General features: G+C 39.8%; 1 protein-coding gene across 3 annotated transcripts; it reads left to right on the top strand.

The window, feature by feature from the left end:
- Positions 1–31: 31 nt before the first annotated feature.
- On the top strand, positions 32–21729 carry si:ch1073-513e17.1 (sialin). 3 transcript variants are annotated; one of them, XM_034124983.1, is made up of 12 exons: positions 32–191; positions 4693–4781; positions 5047–5191; positions 9265–9479; positions 11248–11481; positions 13571–13745; positions 15064–15182; positions 17106–17267; positions 18756–18888; positions 19141–19288; positions 19693–19783; positions 20490–20657. In XM_034124983.1, the coding sequence occupies exons 3-12, from the start codon at positions 5107–5109 to the stop codon at positions 20655–20657; spliced, it is 1530 nt and encodes a 509-aa protein (XP_033980874.1). In that variant the 5' UTR covers positions 32–191; positions 4693–4781; positions 5047–5106. The 3 variants fall into 3 exon arrangements, with proteins under 3 accessions (XP_033980874.1, XP_033980872.1, XP_033980875.1); XM_034124981.1 differs by having other exon boundaries at positions 5044–5191; XM_034124984.1 differs by lacking the exons at positions 32–191; positions 4693–4781 and having other exon boundaries at positions 5107–5191; positions 20490–21729.
- Positions 21730–21990: the final 261 nt, after the last annotated feature.

Raw genomic sequence — 21990 nt, 5'->3', positions numbered from 1 at the left:
TCCATTGTTTTATAGATCTGGGCTGCCTCATCATGTGACTGTTTTTCTCTGCCAGTGGGGAAAAACAGCAACACGGTTCAGTTTCGCCGGCTGAGATGATGGCAAAATGGACATGATACATTGTATGTTTTATTTTCTGTAACGTTCAGGCTGCCTTAATCGATTGTCAATGCTTTGAAAACCCTCACAAGGTAAGATGTATTTCACGAAATAGTAATTGTAATAAAAGTAGTAAACATCAGTTATAACTAGGTAACAAGCTATGCTGTAGTCAACACTTACCTAGCATGTTCAGGGATGTGGTCTTGTGTTAATACCATAGACTGTATATATAAAGGTTAATACTCATTGACCTGTGTAACATGAGTTTCTGTGTATCTGTGTATGTCTGATACTTGGCACAAAACAGACATTAGGATTTTTTTGATTTTCATTACCTGACTAAGAGCATCAGCTTCCTGGGGTCCAGACAAAGATAAAAACCTCAAAAGCATGCCAAAAAAGAACAAAGACAGTTTATTTTGCATAATACAATCATTGTTTCAGATAGTTGGGCTGTTTATCTCAGGATCTCATAAGCGATCACACAAACATAGCTGCACAATCACAGCCATGGGTCACATGGTCAAATATGCATACAACATTGCTACAACTTGTTGCTGATATATTTTTTAATTATTTTTTGGCAGAGTAAATACTAACATTTTATAATACAAATAAACTTTTTTGTATCAAACATTTTGAATTCTTTTTTTACAAATTGCCCTCAAATACACATAAAATACAACAACAAAAATGAAACAGTCCAGCAAAAACATCCATTGAAATTAAAGGATAACATAATAAAGAAATGGGAGAAAAAAATCTATGAAAGTGTGTCTTGAAAGTAGAATTGATAACAGTGTTAATATAAGGGTTTCCACTGTGCTTTATAAGGGGTAGTGACATCTTAAAATCAATGATAGTAAATCTGATAAACAGTATATTCTTCAGGGATAAATCAGGACGAATCCTAATACAGAGATATGCATCTCCAGCAGATTTCCAGTAGTTAAACTCCAGAGTTGCATACTATTGTGAGAGCAATTCAAAGTATGTCTCGGGACATGTTTTTGGAATCCCGATCAAAGCAAACCCTGAACATTATAGATGTTGTGCAACCTGTCTTCCCACACAGACAGTTTTTCCAGTTTGACTCCTTTCTTCTTGTACACACATTGGCATTTACTGTAATTGGGTCCAACTGTTTAAAAAAAAGTAAGACAAATGAGAAAACAACTTTGAAAGTCAGAAATGAAATTGCATCATCTGCATAATCAAATGATTGTTCAAGTCATATGTGATGTTTAAGTGGATATATTTAAATGTTGGAGTGCAATTTGAAGAAATTACTTACTAAGAAATTGTGATTAGTATGTTTGAGGCTAAATTAGTGATGATACTTGGTGTATGTCTCCAGTGTTTACCTAAGCAGTTGTAGGTAGTTGACACATCTCTCAGATCAGACGTTAAGCAGTGATTCGGAATGGGAAATTCATTGAGATTAAACTGTAGTTATAATGTTTATACAGCATCAATCTCAGTGTTTATTGTTGTGATGACCTCAGAGGCCTGTACTACGAAGCTGGTTCAACCTAACCTGGATATGTTTGAGTTAGCCGGTTGGCCCAATCCAAAACATACGCGCTCTGGCTAAACTGTACTACGACGCTGGTTATCAAGTGGATCGCTCAAGCCAGCCGTGTCCTATCTAGTTAGGTGAGCGTTCACATGAAAGGGGTGGTATTTGGAGCATTCGACCAATCACAAACACGGACAAGCGTACTGACAGCGCAGCGTCATACTTCCTGAATGAAAAGTGAACTTTAATATTAGTCAAATATGAAGAAGTTAAACTTTAAACATCCATGACTTAAACACTTTATCCAGGATAAAAGCCACATAGCTGCACCTGCAAGGTGAATACAGCTGGTAAAAGAAAAAGTGTTTGAATGCGTACATTAACAGGTTTATGAAATCACTGCCCCGTCCAAGACACGAGTGGATCTGACTTTAATTAGGAGAATTTGACTCGAGTGTTTCGTCAACTTAATGTGTTGCTTAAAATAATACTTCTGCATACAGTATGTGACACTGTGAGTGTTGCACGGCCAGATACGGCTCAAGAAGCTGACTCAGATAAGGAAATATATGATACATTATGATGTGATATGATATGAATGATAATGGGACACATCGACGTCTGCACTCACAGTGCCGCGGACTGTACTTAATGTTACTCTGATCCGGTTACTTATGTCGTGGCAGATATTTAAGTAAGCTTTCTTAACGCTAATATTATAATAGTCAGATTGCTCTGAAGATATTCTATTAATTTTCACGTTCACACAGTCAGTTGATTTTGGCCGGCCGTCTTTCCTGCAACGGCAGTTTTTCTGTATTTCCTCTATCCTGTCATATGAATTGATCGCTTTAAACTCCGCACATGGAGCTCTGATTGGTCAGCAGGCGGTGCTTTCACTGAGTTGATCTCTTAGCCTGCCACCTAACCTGCTCCGGAGCAGGGGGGTATACTACGAATCAAGATTTTCGTTTCGCAAGCTAACTTCAGGGGTTTCCGGTCCTACGAAGCTGGTTCACTTTTTAGCGGGCTAGATAACTTATTCTGAACGGCTAGCCTCCGGAGCAGGATAGGTTCCAGGATAAAAGCACTGCCTGCTGACCAATCAGAGCTCAGTGTGCGGAGTTTAAAGCGATCAATTCATATGACAGGAGGAGAAAGGAAATACAGTTTAAACTGCCGTTGCAGGAAAGACGGCCGGCCAAAATCACCGACTGTGTGAGCGTGAAAATTAATAGAATATCCCCTCCCATCTTCAGAGCAATCTGACTATTATAACATTAGCGTTAAGAAAGCTTACTTAAATATCTGCCACAACATAAGTAACCGGATCAGAGTAACATTAAATACAGTCCGCGGCACTGTGAGTGCAGACGGCGATGTGTCCCACATATCACATCATAATGTATCATACATTTCCTTATCTGAGTCAGCTTCTTGAGCCGTATCTGGCCGTGCAACACTCACAGTGTCACATACTGTATGCAGAAGTATTATTTTAAGCAACACATTAAGTTGACGAAACACTCGAGTCAAATGTAATTAAAGTCAGATCCACTCGTGTCTTAGACGGGGCAGCAGTGATATCATAAACCTGTTAATGTACGCATTCAAACACTTTTTCTTTTACCAGCTGTAGCCTATTCACCTTGCAGCTGCAACTATGTGGCTTTCATCCTGGATAAAGTGTTTAAGTCATGGATGTTTAAAGTTTAACGTCTTCATATTTGTCTAATATTAGTTGACTTTTCATTCAGGAAATATATGACGCGCTGCGCTGTCAGTACACGGCTTCTCCATGTTTGTGATTGGTCGAACACTCCAAATACCACCCCTTTCATGTGAACGCACACCTAGATAGGACACGGCTGGCTTGAGCGATCGAGTTGATAGCCAGCGTCGTAGTACCGTTTAGCGAGAGCGTTTTTTTTTTGGATTTAGTCAGCCGGATAACTCAAAACATATCCAGGATATGTTGAACTAGATTCGTAGTATACCCCCCAGGCCTCAGATCAGCTGCTTCAGACGATCCCGTCCTGTTATTGAATGTGATAACTGTTTATCCACTCTCTTGAGAAATCTTCACCTATTAGAGCTATGTAACTCAGCTCCAGCCCCAAAAACCTTTTTTTTATCTTTCAGAAAATGCATTAACAAGCTCTGTAGTATTTTTTCATCATCAGTTCCTAAATAACAGCATCATGAGTCAACACTTCATTGCCTTTTAAAGCTTGACAGCAGCAAGTTTGAGTGGGAAGTGAAACTCACAATAACGACTCAGCGATTACATTCTGCCCTAAAAAAACGTTTACCTTATTAGACAAATCTACCTCATATCACTTATAGCAGCTATTTTATTACTTTTTAAATTACTTTCACTCTATTAGACCTGCAACTAATAATTTGTCTTATTCTTGATCAACGTGCTGATTATTTATTATTATTATTATTATTTTAATTTTTTAAGATTTGTCTAGACCATGTCTGTGAAAATCACTTATAAAGTCAAAAGTGACTTAATATTACAATTTCAATCCAACCAACAATCCCCAAACCCAAATATATTCAAACATACTTAAAAAATGTAAAAAGCATCAATCCGGACATTTAGGAAGTAGGAACCTACAGACATCAGGCATTTTCATTTATTTTTAAGAATGAATGAAAGAATGACTGAATTCAATTATTTTATATATAGTAAGCAATAGGTAAATCAGGTAGATATTATTGTAATGATTTATTTAAACGATAAAGTGATTATTTTCTAGATTAACTGATTATCAATAGGTACTGTATATAAAATGACAGAAAAAGGCTGATTCGGATGTCTTTAAATGTCTTGGTATCCACTTTAAAATGATATCAAATTGAGAAAAGGTAGAACATTTTCATATTGCAGAGGTTTAAAACAGTGTTATCTGCAATTTTAGCAAATAAATTACTTTAGCAATGAATAGATTTATTCATAAAGTCGAATAATCTTTGCAACTCTATTGAAAATGAGATGTTTTGACGATAGAAGAACCAAAGTATATTCTGTTGTAAGGTGACCTTTTATTTTATGTTCACAGGTTCCAGTTTAATAAAGAGACAAACTCATGCTGAGCTCCATCATCACTCTCCCTCTGCAGTGAATCCATCCCGAGCATCAGTAACTCTGGTAAGATCATGTTTGGTGAGGCCAGTGTTTCCCCTAGGTTTACTGCTTTGGGGGGTTGCTGCCTTAACCGAGACACCTTGAATTTCAGGGGGGGCGCGGGGCTCCGTTGGCGTCCAAGACAATGGTAGGGGAAACACTGGAGGCGTTTATGTGTTGTGTAACTTAACTTGTGTTCTTGTATTGATTCGTCTGAGTCACGTGTTTTTCTCACTTCCCTGTTGTGCGTCATTGTTGTTTTAAACGACTAACATCTTCCATTCAGCAGGTTGCGTGGCCACCAATGCTCACAGACATCCTTTTACCCACTTAATATTTCCCGAGTGCCATGCCGCTACCCAATGGCAACTCCATCAACACGGCCCCTTTGGACGAAGACGAGGACACTGAACCCCTCATCGACAATGACCCAAGTATGTGTATCTTTTACAGAATGTGTATTCATTACGGCTGCACCCAGCAATTATCTTCATTATCAATTCAACTACCTATCGTTGTATTGTTTTATCGTTTGGTCTGTACATTTTGTCCCAGCAGAAGTCTAAAAAAACTACATTTTACTATTATGTTAACCTAAGATAAATTGACACATTTTCACTATTTTTTATTTGCACACACATAAGACTGCATCAAATTCAGAAAGTGAACAAATTATAAAAGAGTCAGGAGAGGTCAAGAAACCACAGGCATAAACATAATTTAGGCAATACTAAGAATAAGATAGATAGATGATATATACTTTATTTATCCAATGTTGTGAAATTATATTATTCCAGCAGCAGTGTCAAGTTACAAATGTTTAAAAGAGACATAGGATACAATTATAATACAAATTAAAATGAACATTTGCGCCAAGTATATTTAGTAAGACTACAATTATATTATATATATATTTAGAAAGAAACAAAATGAGCAGAAAAACTAACCAATCAGAAAAATATGTATATACACTGTTGCCCATAAAGTTTTAAAGCTCCCATGTCATGCTTTTCCGGTTATTACCCGTCCCCTTGTGTGTTATGAAGGTTTTTATGCATGTAAACGGTGTGCAGAGTCAAAACCCTCAAAGTACACCCTGTAGCGAGTAAAACTCTAACACAGAAAATACCTCCCCAAAACGCCTCGTTGGAGATACGTCACTGCCCATTTGAGTCTTCCATTTAGTTCCGGGTACCGCCTGATGTCATGCGGTACCCGGAACGAAATGGACCAATCCCGAAGAGCTATGGCCACACCAGCAGCGGCGTGTTCCTCCTCCAGAGGTTCGAAGAACCGGCATTTCACAGACGAAAGCTTCCAAAACATTGCCCAGTTTGAGGCCGGATATGCACAGCTTGTTTGGACCGTTTGGAGCAGGGGAAGATCTGGGTATACAACCTGTAAGTTTGCATTGTTATTTGTGTATTTATCAAACAAGACTGTTTAAATGTGTAAACTGTGTTGGACTGCTAAGCCATTGACACAGTGCTAACTGTGCTAACTAAGTTGCTAGAGTTTCCATATATCAACTCTAATATCAGCAGATGGCCTTGCATACATGTATCTCATAGCAGGAGAATGTCTGCATTCACACACAAAATACCTATTGACAGTATACTGCGGGTGATTTGCCGGTCAGTCGCGAAACGTAATTACATTATAGCTGGCGTAGCGATCTAACACACGGAGCTTGAGCTAGTTTTGGTCAGAAAAACATTTTTGTGATGCTACGTTGCTAGCGTTTAAATATATCAACTACAATGTCAGCAGATGGCCTTACATGTTTGTCATGGCAGGAGAATGTCTGCAGTCACACACACGGAATACTCATACAGTATACTCCGGTTTACCGTACATTGTGACCGTACATATACTGCATGTAGCTAACGAGGCTAGCTGTATGCTAGCGCAAAACAATGTATTCATGCAAGTTACATTGTATGGTAGCAGAATACCCGTATACGATTGCAATTATAACACGTTATTGCTAGCCTAATATGAACCACTAGCTTTTGTTCATAGTAGTTTTATTACACTGCATTATAGTTGCCTTTCCTCCAAGCTAACGTTCATATCGTGTTAGCTACCAAGGTAAACAAAGCTAGGTTAGCATATTAGCAGGCAAGCTGTTCATTACACAACTACTACTAACGAATCTAAAACAACTAAGTTTCTCTAATATTTTGTGATTTGCATTTGATTTCGTCCAGCCAGATCCTGGCGGACAATCCATGACGGGGAAGGGATTCTACTGAGGGTGCTAAAAGGCACCGCACCGCACCGGCTGTGCGCAGGCAAGAGGAGGAGGAATGGATGATATACCGTGTATATATGTATATTTATGTTCATTTTGTACATTTCTAAAAATAAAGTTTAATGGAAATACTTAGTAGGCCTATCCTTTCTTCCCTGAATTCATATATAGCAAACCATGATTTGATTTCTCATCAAACAGTAGTAGTTTATAACGGGTAAAAATAACTTACTCTTTGTTATGAGCGGCTCGTAGGCCACAAAGACAAGGAGACATACACGAGTTTACAAAACCACGGCACATTTATTGTGATAAATGCAGAGATAGGTGGTTGAGAGGATCGCAGAGTTAGTCTTCCTGCAGCCGCTTTGGAGAGAGACTGGGGCCGTAGTGTCCGGAGGTGTCCGTGATCGTGCTGATTAGCCTCTTCAGCTCCACCCCATCGTAAGACAAAGGCCCTGGGGCCGTCACACTCTTCTATAACAACAGTTAAAAATATATATGTATATAAAATATACCGCTGTACCGACGCCATGATAAGACTGATGTTACGCTGAGAGCAGCCGGGAAAAGCACTGACATGGGCGCAGCCTCTCTGGTGGTTGACTAATCAGAACGAGTGGCCGAGCTGACCAATCGGAGCACACTAGGCTCACAGGGAGGGGGGGGGCAAGAGCTCCAACGAGTCGTTTAGTGGAGAAAGTGAATACTGCTGAATACACATGCTTGACAGAGATGCTGTATGCGAAACCAATGTGAGTTTGGAAAATTGCACAGTATAAATCTATTTTAGTATACCTCAACAATGTAATTATGATCAGTGGAAATGGCCATGACATGGGCCCTTTAATAAAATATGTTGTACCTCTTTTCATTAAGAGGATTGTGTGTGTAAATAGGAATAACAAGAGGAATGTGTCTGAAAACAAAATGATTCCAACTTTATGGACAACAGTGTATATAAATGTCAAGAAATAATGAGACAAATTATCTCTTACTTAACATAACCTCTGATGCAAACCAAGCCATTCACTCTTCCTGACATTAAACATTTTATTTTTGCTTTAATGAAATATAGCTTATGTTCTCCTTCTGTTTTCGACATGAAAAAAGATAGTAAGGCTGTATATTAAAAACATGTCATTTACTTTATTATTGTATGCTATTGTGTGCTGTAGATCAGCACCCCCCTGCCACTTCTTATGTAAGGTTTGATGAGGCAGCTGAGCATCAAGTGACTGCAGGAAAAGTGATGATGCTGCAGAAACCTGGGGTAGCTGAGTGTCTACCCTTAAGCTGCATTTACTGCTTTGTTCAAACATTGCATTTAAAGTGTAATGTTTGTATGTTTTGTGTCATAATAAGTAGATGAATCAGCATCAGGAACACTGGTTTTAATGACAGTTGTTCCATTCGAGTATAATAAAGAAATTAAAATGTGGAATAAAGGATAAAATAAGATGTATAAACATAATATATTTAAGTAATCTGTCAAATAAAGATAGAAATAATAAATATGATATCAAATCAAATCAAATCAAATCAAAGTTTATTTATAAAGCACATTTAAAAGCGATTTTTGGTCGGGCCAAAGTGCTGTACATGTAATAAATACTACAATCATAAAAAAACATTACTGCAATCACAATAAAAGACAATAAATTACAACAGATATATAAATTTTTTTTTTTTAAAAACACAGGGGGGATATAAACATGTGCCAGCATATTGACTTTTATTTCTTGCATTATATCACTCATTTGTTTACTTATTTTATGTATACAGTATAATTATATTATTATTTACTTAGCCTTAGTTTTTCTTTTAACCTAAATTGTCATTAAATTCAATTTTCCTTCATTGATTGTCTTTCCTAAAAGTAAGTGTGTCTACACACGTCAAATGTAATGCCAATATTTGGATTGGAATTGAATACACGATTAACTAGATATCAATTTAACATCAAATGCTGTTAAAATGTTAGTTATTTTAAATATTATATATAGGTGAGTGTCATTATCTTAAAAAACAGCATAATACCATCTTGTAATACCGGAGCTTGTTTTCTGATTTGTTATATTTTAGCTTAAGAAGATATAGTTCTTTAAAAAAAGTAAGATAACCTTCTCAATAGATAAAAGAAGCGAAAGTCAAAATGGATCTGAATCATTTAAAATGGTTTTCACAGTGACTCTGTTCTCACAGTCCTCCCTTCATGTAAACATCTTTGTGTTGTATGTTCTGTGTGCTCAGTTCCTCCTCAGTGCTGCTCGGCGCGCCTCAACCTGGCCTTCCTGATGTTCTGCGGGTTCTCCGTGGTCTACGGGCTCCGTGTCAACCTCAGTGTTGCCATGGTAGCCATGGTGAATACCACTGACCCCGAACCAGCTCTGAACAGCTCGGTGGTCTCTGCCTGTCCACTGCCACCCGGAGGGGACAACAGCAGCGACTCTTTGCATCAACCTGGGGTAACAGTCAATCCCATACATTGTATATACAGTACACATTATACACTGCCCGTCCAAAAGAAAAGTTACACACTCTAATATTTCTTTGGGCCGCCTTTAGCTTTGATTACGGGATGCAGTCGCCGTGGCATCATTTCGACAAGCTGCTGCAATGTCACAAAATGTATTTCTGTCCAGAGTTGCATTAACTTTCTGCCGAGATCTTGTATTGATGATGGGAGAGTCGCACCGCTGCACAGAGTCTTCTTCAGCACATCCCAAAGATTCTCAATGGGGCTGAGGTCTGGACTCTGTGGGGCCAATCCATTTGTAAAGGATGTCTCATGCTCCCTGAACCACTCATTCACAATGTGAGCCCAAGGAATCCTGGCATTGTCATTTTGGAATATGGCCGTGCCATCAGGGAAGAAAAACTCAATTGATGGAAAGACCTGGTCATTCAATATATTCAGGTAATCAGCTGAACCTGACCAACTGCAGCAACCCAAGATCCTAAGACTGCCCCAACAGGCCTGTACGGTAGGCCCTAGGCATGATGGGTACATCACTTCATCCTCCTCTCTTCTTACCCTGATGCGCCCATCACTCTGGAAGAGGGTAAATCTGGATTCATTGATTTAGTGATTTATTAGTTTCAACAATCTCCTTATATTAGTTGTGTTCTTTGGTTGATGCAGGCCAATAATCTGACCCTTCTGAAACTGATTAACATCCTCTCCACGACCACAGGATATGTCTTCTTCTGACATGGTGGTTTAAGAAATGAGACCGCAACAGCTGGGGTTAAATAACTTGTTGCGGGCTGAAACATTTTCATCACTGCAGTAATTATCAAATTGAAGGCTCTTATAGATTGGCTTAGTTAAATCAGTTGGTGACTTTATTTTTGGACGGCAGTGTATTTACTACATTATATACATGATATAAATACATGAATACATCTCCACTTCCACTCATTATCATGTGACCAACAATAACAATACATGAGTAGTGTGGAACAAAACATTGGTAAACAAGATAACATGTTATCAGTTAGTTAGTCAGAGTGTATGTTTTGTTTGAATGAAGTAAGGAAAGTCATAACCTCTCTGCAAATCTGACTGAATAATGTACTTTTCAGTCGGTCAAAAGAGTAACTAGAGAGGAAGCTAATGACTTCAAAATGAATTAAATATACATTTTCCTGATTACCATTTTTTCACACCTTTTCATTGTGTTTAATTTCATATTTTTGCAAAGTTGCAGGCTAATATTGTGTGGTGGCGGCTTGTAGGATTGTTTTTTTACTCAAAACAATACAAAGCATCCAAAAGTCAACCTGTTTTGAAAAAGTTTTATGTAATGATTACCAAAATTCCCAAAATGTTTTACTCTTGTCAAATATTAAGACCTTGCTTCGAAACAAATGTGTTTGTGTTTGTCCTGTTAAAAAGATTCATTTAATAAAGTTGAATTAATAAAAAGTACTAATTTCATCCAATTAATCTTTTCATTCAAACTGAAGCTTTTTTATTTAACACATTTTCATTTTTTTGTTTTCCGCTGATGACTACATCCAATATCCCAAAAACCTCAATGGAAGCTTTAAATGTAAAAAAGACAATAACTTACACATTTAAAACAAATATATATTGTATACAACTTCTATCACACACTTGGAAGTGGACCACCTTTGCCTGGAGGGTAAACATCATATGAAATGAGAGTATGTGGCCTGTCAACAGAGTCTAATGCCTCCCCCATAAACCCTCCCTTCCTCCTCTCCCAGATCCCCCAGTACCCCTGGGACTCGGAGACTCAGGGCTGGCTGCTGGGGGCCTTCTTCTTCGGATACCTGTGCACACAGATCCCGGGGGGCTACCTGTCGGGTCACTATGGGGGGAGTATCTTCCTGGGTGTCGGGGTGCTGGTCACTGCCTTCCTCACGCTGCTCACCCCTCTGGCTGCTCAGATGGGGTCCCACTGGCTGTTTGCACTACGAGCGCTGGAGGGCTTCGGGGAGGTGAGAGTGATGAGCTGAGCACAGGAGGCTGTAGCATAAGAAGTGTGTAACGTTTCTGTCTGTGTACTTCTAATTTATAATCAGGGTCTTCTCCAAAATGTAATGGGTTCTTACTTGGCCCATGCTACACCCTTCTTCAAAGTATGTTTTCAATCAGGCAGGTCGTTTTTCTCACGCAAACATTGTCTTTTAGAGGAATTGTCTATGATTAAGGCTACACCACACCAGTTTAACCACACAGTATATTCAATTACCTTTACATAAATGTAATTGAATTGTAATAGTAAAGCTAATTCTTTAAAAGCCTTTTCTTATTGTAATCCTTGTAAACAGTACATATTATTTCAATAGTTGTGTGAACAGTTTGTGATTGAGAGGAAATAATTTGTCCCTTTTAAGTTTAAGTTGATTGTACACCAGAGCTGCAACTAACACATTTTATTTATTTATTAATCTGCTGATTATTTTCTTGATTACAGAATTTGTAAAAAATAAAATAAAGAACCTGGAAGGTTTTAAAAATTGCTTTTATTGCCCATTATGTCAAGTTATTTGAACATAATCCCGAATTCATTTACACAGTCACTCGTGTGAACCAACAGTCTTTTAATATTTGGGATCACCCAAGACGTGCAGGGGACCGGAGCTAGCAAAGAACCATTACATTGCGTCAAATCATCCTGATCAGCTGGTCAAATAAACAAAGTGAAGTATTTTTGCGCAGGAGACATCTGTAACCTTTTATTGCTAATCGTCCACATTTGATATGAACACAAATATTTTCTAATCCGTCTCCCTCTCTGCTGTCTCCCTCTGTGCTGTCTCCCTCTCTGCTCTCTCCCTCTCTCCTGTCTCCCTCTCTCCTGTCTCCCTCTCTGCTGTCTCCCTCTCTGCTGTCTCCCTCTCTCCTGTCTCCCTCTCTCCTGTCTCCCTCTCTGCTGTCTCCCTCTCTCCTGTCTCCCTCTCTCCTGTCTCCCTCTCTGCTCTCTCCCTCTCTGCTGTCTCCTTCTCTCCTGTCTCCCTCTCTCCTGTCTCCTCTCTCCTGTCTCCTCTCTGCTGTCTCCCTCTCTCCTGTCTCCCTCTCTGCTGTCTCCCTCTCTGCTGTCTCCTTCTCTCCTGTCTCCCTCTCTCCTGTCTCCCTCTCTCCTGTCTCCCTCTCTGCTCTCTCCCTCTCTGCTCTCTCCCTCTCTGCTCTCTCCCTCTCTGCTGTCTCCCTCTCTCCTGTCTCCCTCTCTGCTCTCTCCCTCTCTGCTCTCTCCCTCTCTGCTCTCTCCCTCTCTCCTGTCTCCCTCTCTCCTGTCTCCCTCTCTCCTGTCTCCCTCTCTGCTGTCTCCTTCTCTCCTGTCTCCCTCTCTGCTGTCTCCCTCTCTCCTGTCTCCCTCTCTCCTGTCTCCCTCTCTCCTGTCTCCCTCTCTGCTCTCTCCCTCTCTGCTCTCTCCCTCTCTGCTCTCTCCCTCTCTCCTGTCTCCCTCTCTCCTGTCTCCCTCTCTCCTGTCTCCCTCTCTGCTGTCTCCCTCTCTGCTGTCTCCTTCTCTCCTGTCTCCCTCTCTGCTGTCTCCCTCTCTCCTGTCTCCCTCTCTCCTGTCTCCCTCTCTGCTGTCTCCCTCTCTCCTGTCTCCCTCTCTGATGTCTCCCTCTCTCCTGTCTCCTTCTCTCCTGTCTCCCTCTCTGCTGTCTCCCTCTCTCCTGTCTCCCTCTCTGCTGTCTCCCTCTCTGCTCTCTCCCTCTCTGCTCTCTCCCTCTCTGCTGTCTCCCTCTCTGCTGTCTCCTTCTCTCCTGTCTCCCTCTCTGATGTCTCCCTCTCTCCTGTCTCCTTCTCTCCTGTCTCCCTCTCTGCTGTCTCCCTCTCTCCTGTCTCCCTCTCTCCTGTCTCCCTCTCTCCTGTCTCCCTCTCTGCTGTCTCCCTCTCTGCTGTCTCCCTCTCTGCTGTCTCCTTCTCTGCTGTCTCCCTCTCTGCTGTCTCCCTCTCTGCTCTCTCCCTCTCTGGTCTCTCCCTCTCTGGTCTCTCCCTCTCTGGTCTCTCCCTCTCTGCTCTCTCCCTCTCTGCTGTCTCCCTCTCTGCCCTCTCCCCTCTCTTCTGTCCCCTCAGGGAGTGACGTTCCCAGCCATGATGGCGATGTGGGCTCGCTGGGCCCCCCCTCCGGAGCGCTCTCGCCTGATGACCCTGTCGGGGTCTGGGGGAAACTTTGGGGCCTTTATTGCTCTGCCTCTCACCGGCCTCATCTCCCAAAGCTTAGGCTGGCCCGCTGTCTTCTACCTCTGTGGTGAGGACGGAAACCAAACACAATCACATACTTGAAACATTCATCAACACATACATTAGTCTCTCACAGGAAAGATGCCATGGTGGTAGATGCTGAACAAAACGGTTAATGCAAAAACGCTGTAATCAGTTACATATTCTTAGAATGCTAAGGTGTGGCGTACTCTAAAGGCACAACTCCCTGTTGTCTGGTTAAACACTAGCAATCAAATGATGAGAAGTGACGTTTTACCTTCATTCAAACACGGTAACAGTTGGACTGTAACATGATTCCATGCTTTAATGTTCAAAAAGGTATTTGTATCATCCTGCCTGTGCTGCAGCACCTCTTTTCACCCTCTGTGTGACGTATGGATTCTTGGACCCCAAAGCAGAGACAGACACAAGTTAAGCTCAAGGTGTTTAATAAATAATAGGCCAAGGCAGGTACTGAAAACGGGGAGCTGGCTGGCTGCAGAAAGGTCCAAAAACAAAGCGGAGGGAAACGTCCCAGGCTATACTCGAAAAGTAGCTCAAAAACTGCAAAGAAACAAAACAAAACTCAAGGCTGCAGAAAGGCACTCTGGATCGTTGAACAGCATTTAATTCTCTGGCAGAGAAGTGAGGTGAGGGCCAGGCTCTTAAAGAGCAGGTGATTATCTGAGTGGGAACAGGTGTGCCTCTTCTGCAGCCAGGAGAATACCAGCCACGCCCCCTGTCACACACCAGCCCTGCAGAGAAGGAGAGACAGAGTAGTGAGGGGTAAAAGGAGCAAAACAGGAAATAACACAACAACAACAAAACCCATGCATAAACATAACACTCTGTCTGAAACCAGAGCCCAGTCTGCTCTGATTGGTTAGCTGTCCAGCTCTGTTGAGATTGGTCAACAACTTAGAGATGTCCCACCCCTTAGCCTGTCATGTACAATGTGTCAGAGCGCTAGCCAATAGAAGCGTGAGTGTTACAGTGATGTAATTATCTTACGGAAGTAAACAAAGGAGTCCAATTCAGGCCGGGGGGGGGGGGAGTGTGTGGGAGAGAAACTCCCTCTGGAGGAGACACGGGGATTTAAGCCTTTGCAGAAAGGGAAAACCCAAAAAGCATAATAAAGCCCCTTTAATTATATCATTTTCCAATAGTTGTTATTTTTTTGTTTTAGCTGGAAACCAGTACACATTGTTTTGTCAAACTTAGAAGTTGTTCGTCTCTATTTCACAGCTTCTTCAACAATACCTTTAGAGCAGTTTGATTTTGTTATGACATCAGGCCTTCACTGTCAACCCTGCTTTATTTATTCATTACTATATCCAGTAACACCTTCTTTCTCTTTCCCTCAGGTGGTGCTGGTTGCCTCTGGGCAGTCGTCTGGTTTATCTTCGTATCTGATGACCCTCGCACCCACCGTCGAATCAGCAAGGAGGAGAGAGATTACATCATAAAATCCATTGGATCTCAGGTACGCATGAAATAATGTTTTATTTACAGCTAACTTTTCTCAATATTGCCCTACAATTTTGGTAGAAAGAAAGCCGTAGAGATTAGAAATGACAAAATATGTATTTGTTTATAATATGTTAAATGAGAGCATGGTGAACAATGACGTGCTCTGCTTTATGGTAGCTCCTCTGGGGATTTAAATGCAACAAATATTACTATAGGCGCGTTCACACCGCAGTACTTTTCCCACAAAGGTTCATCAGAACTTAGTTCATCAGAACTCTTTAGTTCTCACTAACTAAGTACAGATTGCGTTCACACCGGAATAAGTCCCTGGGGGAGGATTAGGCAAATGAAGCCGCTGACGTCACTTCTTCTTCTTCTGCTTTGGGTTTACTGGCAGGCCGCAAACAACTTCACGGCGTATACTGCCACCCGAAGTCCCCGGCCGGAAGTCCCCGGAGTTGGGGACTGGCTTCAGTAGAAGCTGCTGGGACTCCCAGCAGCTTCTACTGAAGAGTAAATCGCCAGAACGCCGACACCTCCTCATCTCCACCGCTCCCATGTTTTCTTTTGTGTTGCCATAAGTTAGTCTCTCTGCGTTTCTGCGCTGGGCTAATGCTAATGCTAATAATGCTAATGCGAGGATAACAAAACTTTTTGGGAGTTTTACGGGGCGTGGTTTGCATTCCGCCCCGCCCAATCAGACATAGGAACCTTTTTCTCCCACGAAAGTACCTGCTCTTTCGGGGACGGAAAACTGATGGAAAAGGGGGTAAAAAGGTTCTCATGAACTAATTTTAGTTCCGGCTCTTTTTGGTGTGAACGCGACATTTCAGAACTATATCGAAACTAAAGTGGGAAAAGTACTGCGGTGTGAACGCGCCTTATGAGTCCACTGGTAGTGTCCCAGTATTGCCACTATGGAAGAAGAAAATGACGTGCAGTTTTCTAACAACATTTCAGTCCAGCTGTTTTGGATGAATTGATTCATTTAGGTCCTCTTTAACTACCACAGTTAGAAGAAACCTACTCAAGTTGGTTAACATCAGACCCAAGCTTTTGATCCACTATAAGAATTAGTCATGTGAAGCATTTGCAGCATATCATCATCACCAAATCCTGTGGTTAAATGCCACAAAAGGTGACATAAATCCAAGCTGTCACCTTTACTTTTTGATAAATAACTTAAGAAAAACTCAAATGAAATTAATTGTATTTATGAAATGTTACATTGTTTCTAAACCGTTTTAGATTTCCTTAAATAATATCAATTTCATTTACTTTAGGTTTATGACAATACCTTGTCCCGAACGCTTTTACCCCATTTTCAGACTTGTTCAGCTTGCAGTGAAATGTTGTTAGGTTCCTTATGAAACTTCCTCTTCTCCATACTTCCTCTTCCCCTCAGCTGTCATTCTGTCGTTTAGATTTCCTAATCCCAACAAGTTAAAATACCTTCAAATGAGAACAAGTGACAGAATATTTCTTCTCTTTTTTTACTTAATGAAATCTTCCATATGGACACATTTATGTAATATGCCTGTAAATGTCCCTTCTCTTTAAATCTGTTAATTCATGTTTTTATTGTTCACAGTTAAAACCCACACACTTGAACACATTAACATAAAAAAGCATGTGCATTTACTCTTTTACATTGGCCTTAACCTTTTAAATGTGTGTAGACTAAGACTTTCATTCATACATATAGCTAGAAACAGCTTTTATATTTAGCTGATCCCACAGCAGTTGTTCGACAGCAGGAGATAAGATACTTCTACCTTGATCAATATAATGATAAAGCAACAATACTTTTACTTGAGTACAGTTTTTTTGTTTTCTCTACCCACCACTGATCATGATATCAATGATAACTAAGGGTTTGTTGTGGACATTATTCACTGTCTGAAGTGTTGTCTGAGGATGTGTGATGTGTGTGCAGGGTACAGGTCATGGCTGGTCCGTGCCCCTGCTGTCCATGTCCATGTCGGTCCCTCTGTGGGCCATCATCATCACCCAGATGTGTTCCAACTGGTCCTACTACACCCTGCTCACCTCCCTGCCCACCTACATGGACAACGTCATGCACTTTGACCTCAAATCGGTGAGCTTTACATTAATTGTTACATTACATTTCATTTAGCTGACGCTTTTATCCAAAGCGACTTACAATTACCAATTACAGGGACATTCTCCCTGGAGTAACTAAGGGCTAAGTGCCTTGCTCAAGGGCACACTGGTGGTGGTGTTCCTGCCGGGATTTGAACTCACAACCTTCCGATCTTCAGCCCACCTCACTATCCATTAGACCACCACTATCCCATTCTTCCATTTCATATTAAAAAAACGATAAAACATTTCCTTTAAATAGCGCTTTATCGTTAATATCATTTTTAATCTTCTGTCCATATGTGTCAGGGACACTTCACCCTTCTTTACTGAAAATGTTGTGTGTTTTACTAAAATGAAACACAGCTTGCCCATTCCAAAAGTACAAATGATGCTTCTCTTCGGATTTTAATCAATGCTAGATGTTTTCTAGCACTCAGCCCAGTTTATAACTGAGCTTGAGTAAGTAAGTAATTACAATCTCCACTTTAAACATATCAATTATTGGGCTTTAGAAATGCTTATAGCCCGATAAGTCACATGTATTATGGGGGTAGAGTTCAGGGTAGGTACAGGTACATGAGTACAATAAAAAACGGTATATATATATATATATATATATATATATATATGTAGGAATTTAAATAAAATAATAATAATATAAATATGGAAAGAAGTTTTTATATATTGATGGAAATATGTGGTTGAAATACAATATATATATCTTAAAAATAAGTCATTATGTTTTTTTATATTTATCATTATTCATGTTTAAAAAAAGAAAACATTTATCATATATAATAAAGTGTTTGGTTGAAACTTATTTTTTTCCAAATAAGTGCAGATTTTGTATAACTTTAGTCAGAGATCAAGATTCAAAGGTTTATTTTCATAACATATACACAACTACGGTGTAATTATGTAATGTATGAAGAACTGAGATCACAGGTTCCTCAATAGTGCAACTTACTCAAATATTTAAATAACAACATAAAAACAGTGCAAGTTCAGGTGTTTAATAGTCTTATGGCCTGTGGAATGAAACTGTCCCTGAGTCTGGTGGTTTTAGTCCTGATGCTGCGGCACCGCCTGCCAGACGGCAGCAGACACAACAGTTTGTGGCTGGGGTGATCTTTGATAATCTTTCTTCCTGAGCCGCTGGTTGTAGAGGTCCTCCATGGATGGCAGCTCCGTCCTGGTGCTGGCTGTTTTCCCCTGTTTACAGTCTTAATGCTAAGCTAAGCGACCAAGCTGCTGGCGGAGAGGGTACTATCAATCTTCTTATCTAACTCTCAGCAAGAAAGACAATAATTGTGTTCTTGAAGCTCTTTCTTTAATCATTTCCCAGGTGTCCTCACCTTTTTGTCTCTGTTTCTGAACACTTACATGCACATCTCTTGATACTTGACAAAGACAAACATGCTTGCTTTACTATCAAATCCTCCGCTGAACACTCTGATGTAATGTCTCTGTCTGTCTCCAGAATGGTTTCCTGTCCGCTCTGCCGTACCTCGGGGCCTGGCTGATGTCGATGCTGTCGGGCGTGGTGGCAGACAGCCTCATCGAGAGGGAGGTGTTCAGCATCACCGTCGTACGCAAGCTCTTCACACTAATAGGTAAAAGACACTTTTCCTCTCAGATCGCTCATGTGTAGTTCACATATGAATGTATGTATGCACAGTTAAGAAACTAAAGCTTTAAGATTGATTAGATAAAAGTACCTACAAACTTTAAATTAAGCAGAGGACTTTAGCTCCATTCCACCTCTGGTCAAATCCAAATATTAAAAAGACAGAACCAGTAACCCCAGTGATGTTTTCTGAGCCTGTACTGGGTTTCCTTCCTCTCCTGACTCCCTCCTGGTGCAGGTCTGATGCTCCCGGCAGCTTTCCTCGTGGCTGTGAGTTTCGCCGGCTGCAACCATATCCTCGCCGTCACCTTCCTCACGCTCTCCACCACCCTTGGAGGCATCACCGCCCCCGGGGTCTACATCAACCAGATAGACATCGCTCCACGGTGGGTGTTACTGCCCTACACCTTCACTTCTCACTAATTCAGCCATTTACACCTCAGTTTTAAGGGGCCCTCATATGCGTTTTGGGGTTTCCCTTTCCTGAAGTGTGTTATAGGTTTTCTTCTTCAAAGGCTAAAATCCAAGTTCCCTCCTTGTATACATATTACTTAAAGAGACTTTGTTTATTTGGAATCTTTTATATTACTGGTTTGTACTTGAAGAATGAATTATCAGAACGGTTGCCAAGTAAGTCTCTGTTAAATATTCCTGTTTCGTTCCAGCTTACTCATAAACGTACATACTGTATGTGTGATAAACTAATTTAAATGTAATAAATATAATCTGGCCGTATGGAAAATATAACATTTCAGGCTGATAACGACTTGCTCTTTCACTGTCTTCGCAGGTATGCAGGATTCCTTCTGGGAATCAGCAACACTTTCGGGACCATTCCTGGAGTCCTGGCCCCTATTGTTACAGGATACTTCACTGAGGGTGTAAGTCTTAAAATAAATAGTCATAAAGTTACTTAAGTTACCATATATAATATTGTAAATGTATATATATTTATATATTGAGTGGGAACGAGAGACATGAAGAGAAATGTCACATTTAATCATATTTTTAAGAAAAACGCTATATTCAATATAGGCTCTTTATACCTAAACTAATCAACTTTGAACTGTGCTAATATTTGAACGGTTAAAATCTTTTACTAATTATAAATATATATATATATATATATATAAAATGTTTTTCAAATATGTAGGCATTCAAAGTTTCAAAGTTGAAGTACTCAATGCAGAAAATGCCCCCTTTAACTAATATATTATACTTTTATATTTTTTTCTTTTTTTATCACAATTCTAAATAAAAAAATACAGATATTAAAGTTCATTATTTTCAGTTATAGTGTTATAGTTTGTATATATACATTTATTTTTTAAATCCTTAAGTGATTACAGCATTTTCGCAACTAGAAGGCACTGTACTGTTTTCTACTGTACTGTTAAATCTTTTCTGATTTCTTCTGTGAAATAACATTACTCTTATATTTATTTTATTTGTGGTTTTAAGGTAATCGCAATGTTATAATCAGGTTATAGTACTATTGTAATAGTTGGAATATGTTACTGACCACAGGTAATTAGTAGTGGTATTGGAATACATCTGGTGTTGCATCTCTTCTTCTGTGGTTGTCAGCACACCATGGCGGGCTGGATGAAGGTGTTCTGGGTGGCAGCGGGGATCAACGTGGGGGGGGCTCTCGTCTACACCATATTTGCCAGCGGGAAGATCCAGCCGTGGGCCAATACCGAGGACGAGAGAGCAGAGACCGAGAAAGAAAGGAGCAGGTCTATCTCTACATAAAACATAAACACTCAGACCAATACAAACAACAACACAAACAAAAGGGGCACACGCGGTACAGCTTTGAAAGACTGATGGGTACATTTCAACCCAGAAAAACAGATATAGAGTTCTACTCTCTCAATGTATAAATTATATAAATTATAGGAATATATGCAGTACTCAATTCACAACTATGAAGAATGGAACGTTTACTGACAACATTTAATGGTTGTCCAGGATAGTTTCATGGAGAACTTTTATCAATACTATTTTAGAACATGTATTCTCAGGTGAGCATTTGAACTCATTTGTACTATAAACCCAGCAAAGACTATAATTATTGTAAAGCAGTTTTATACATCAAAATCTAATTTTACGCACATTTTTTAAGTATGATTTGCTGGATATTCACTGCCTTTACTAATACATTAGGAATCAGGGATACTTTTTCACTTGTCCTGTATACTGTTGGAAAAACTCACATGAGCATTTATATTACATGAACTGTACAGCACCTCATATGAGACCAAAACAAATGTGGGTGATCTTGCTGTGGGATTTTATAAGATTTCTTTAGCTGTAAATGAAATGGGACCATTTGTTTTATGAAGCAACCAGACATGACGAAAAAGGATGATTTTAAACCCTGTACCTTCAGCTGCTTTGTTCACAGCTGTGTCTGTTTTCTAACCCTTCAGACGGTCAAACGGAACAAAAGAATCACTTTCCACACAGAATAATACACCAAAAGCCTTTTACTTGATCTTTCTAGAGGTTTTTTATAATCCAATTCAGATTCCAGAAAGTGCCAAGAACTTTGACTTGCCGACAGAATTATGTTTCATAGAAGAATATGTGGATTTGCAGTGTTTTTAATCTGTCATCCTTTCTTTCACTCATGCCATTTGTTAAAAGTGCACTCTGATTGTAAAAATATGATGTTTTTAAACAGATGCAATAATGTATTTACCTTCTCTGTGTGTTGAAAATGTGTGAGATGTACAAATATGTTAAATATGTTTACTCAATATTTTATTGGGTAAATGATCAAGTTTGTTTACAGAGCAAAACTAAACTCTGTGAAATCTGAGTGAGGTGTCTGTCTTTTTATCTTTTAGAAAATATATATATTAGTATAATTTTGTGTAAATATAATACATGAATAGATACAAATAAGCTAAATTAAACAGACATATACATATGAAGGATAACATTACACAACAAGATTACAAACCCTCACAAACACACATAATACTTATTTTAGGATGAAAAACACCCAACAAGGAAAGCTTTTTGTTTTTGTGTCACAACGTTTATTTGTCTGAAGAGGATGTACAGAGATGTACATCAC

This window comes from Trematomus bernacchii, unplaced genomic scaffold (genome assembly GCF_902827165.1).
Source record: "Trematomus bernacchii unplaced genomic scaffold, fTreBer1.1, whole genome shotgun sequence".
NCBI classification, from domain to species: Eukaryota; Metazoa; Chordata; class Actinopteri; order Perciformes; family Nototheniidae; genus Trematomus; species Trematomus bernacchii.
Note: the sequence above shows the minus strand (reverse complement) of the source record. Positions and strands in the feature narration are given on the sequence as shown.

Bases quoted from the DNA above. Each gene is read 5' to 3' on its own strand.
- si:ch1073-513e17.1 (XM_034124984.1), top strand. From the start codon at position 5,107: ATGCCGCTACCCAATGGCAACTCCATCAACACGGCCCCTTTGGACGAA. The intron at 13,746-15,063 runs GTGAGGACGGAA...TCTTTCCCTCAG, and splicing joins CGCTGTCTTCTACCTCTGTG to GTGGTGCTGGTTGCCTCTGG. The intron at 15,183-17,105 runs GTACGCATGAAA...ATGTGTGTGCAG, and splicing joins TAAAATCCATTGGATCTCAG to GGTACAGGTCATGGCTGGTC.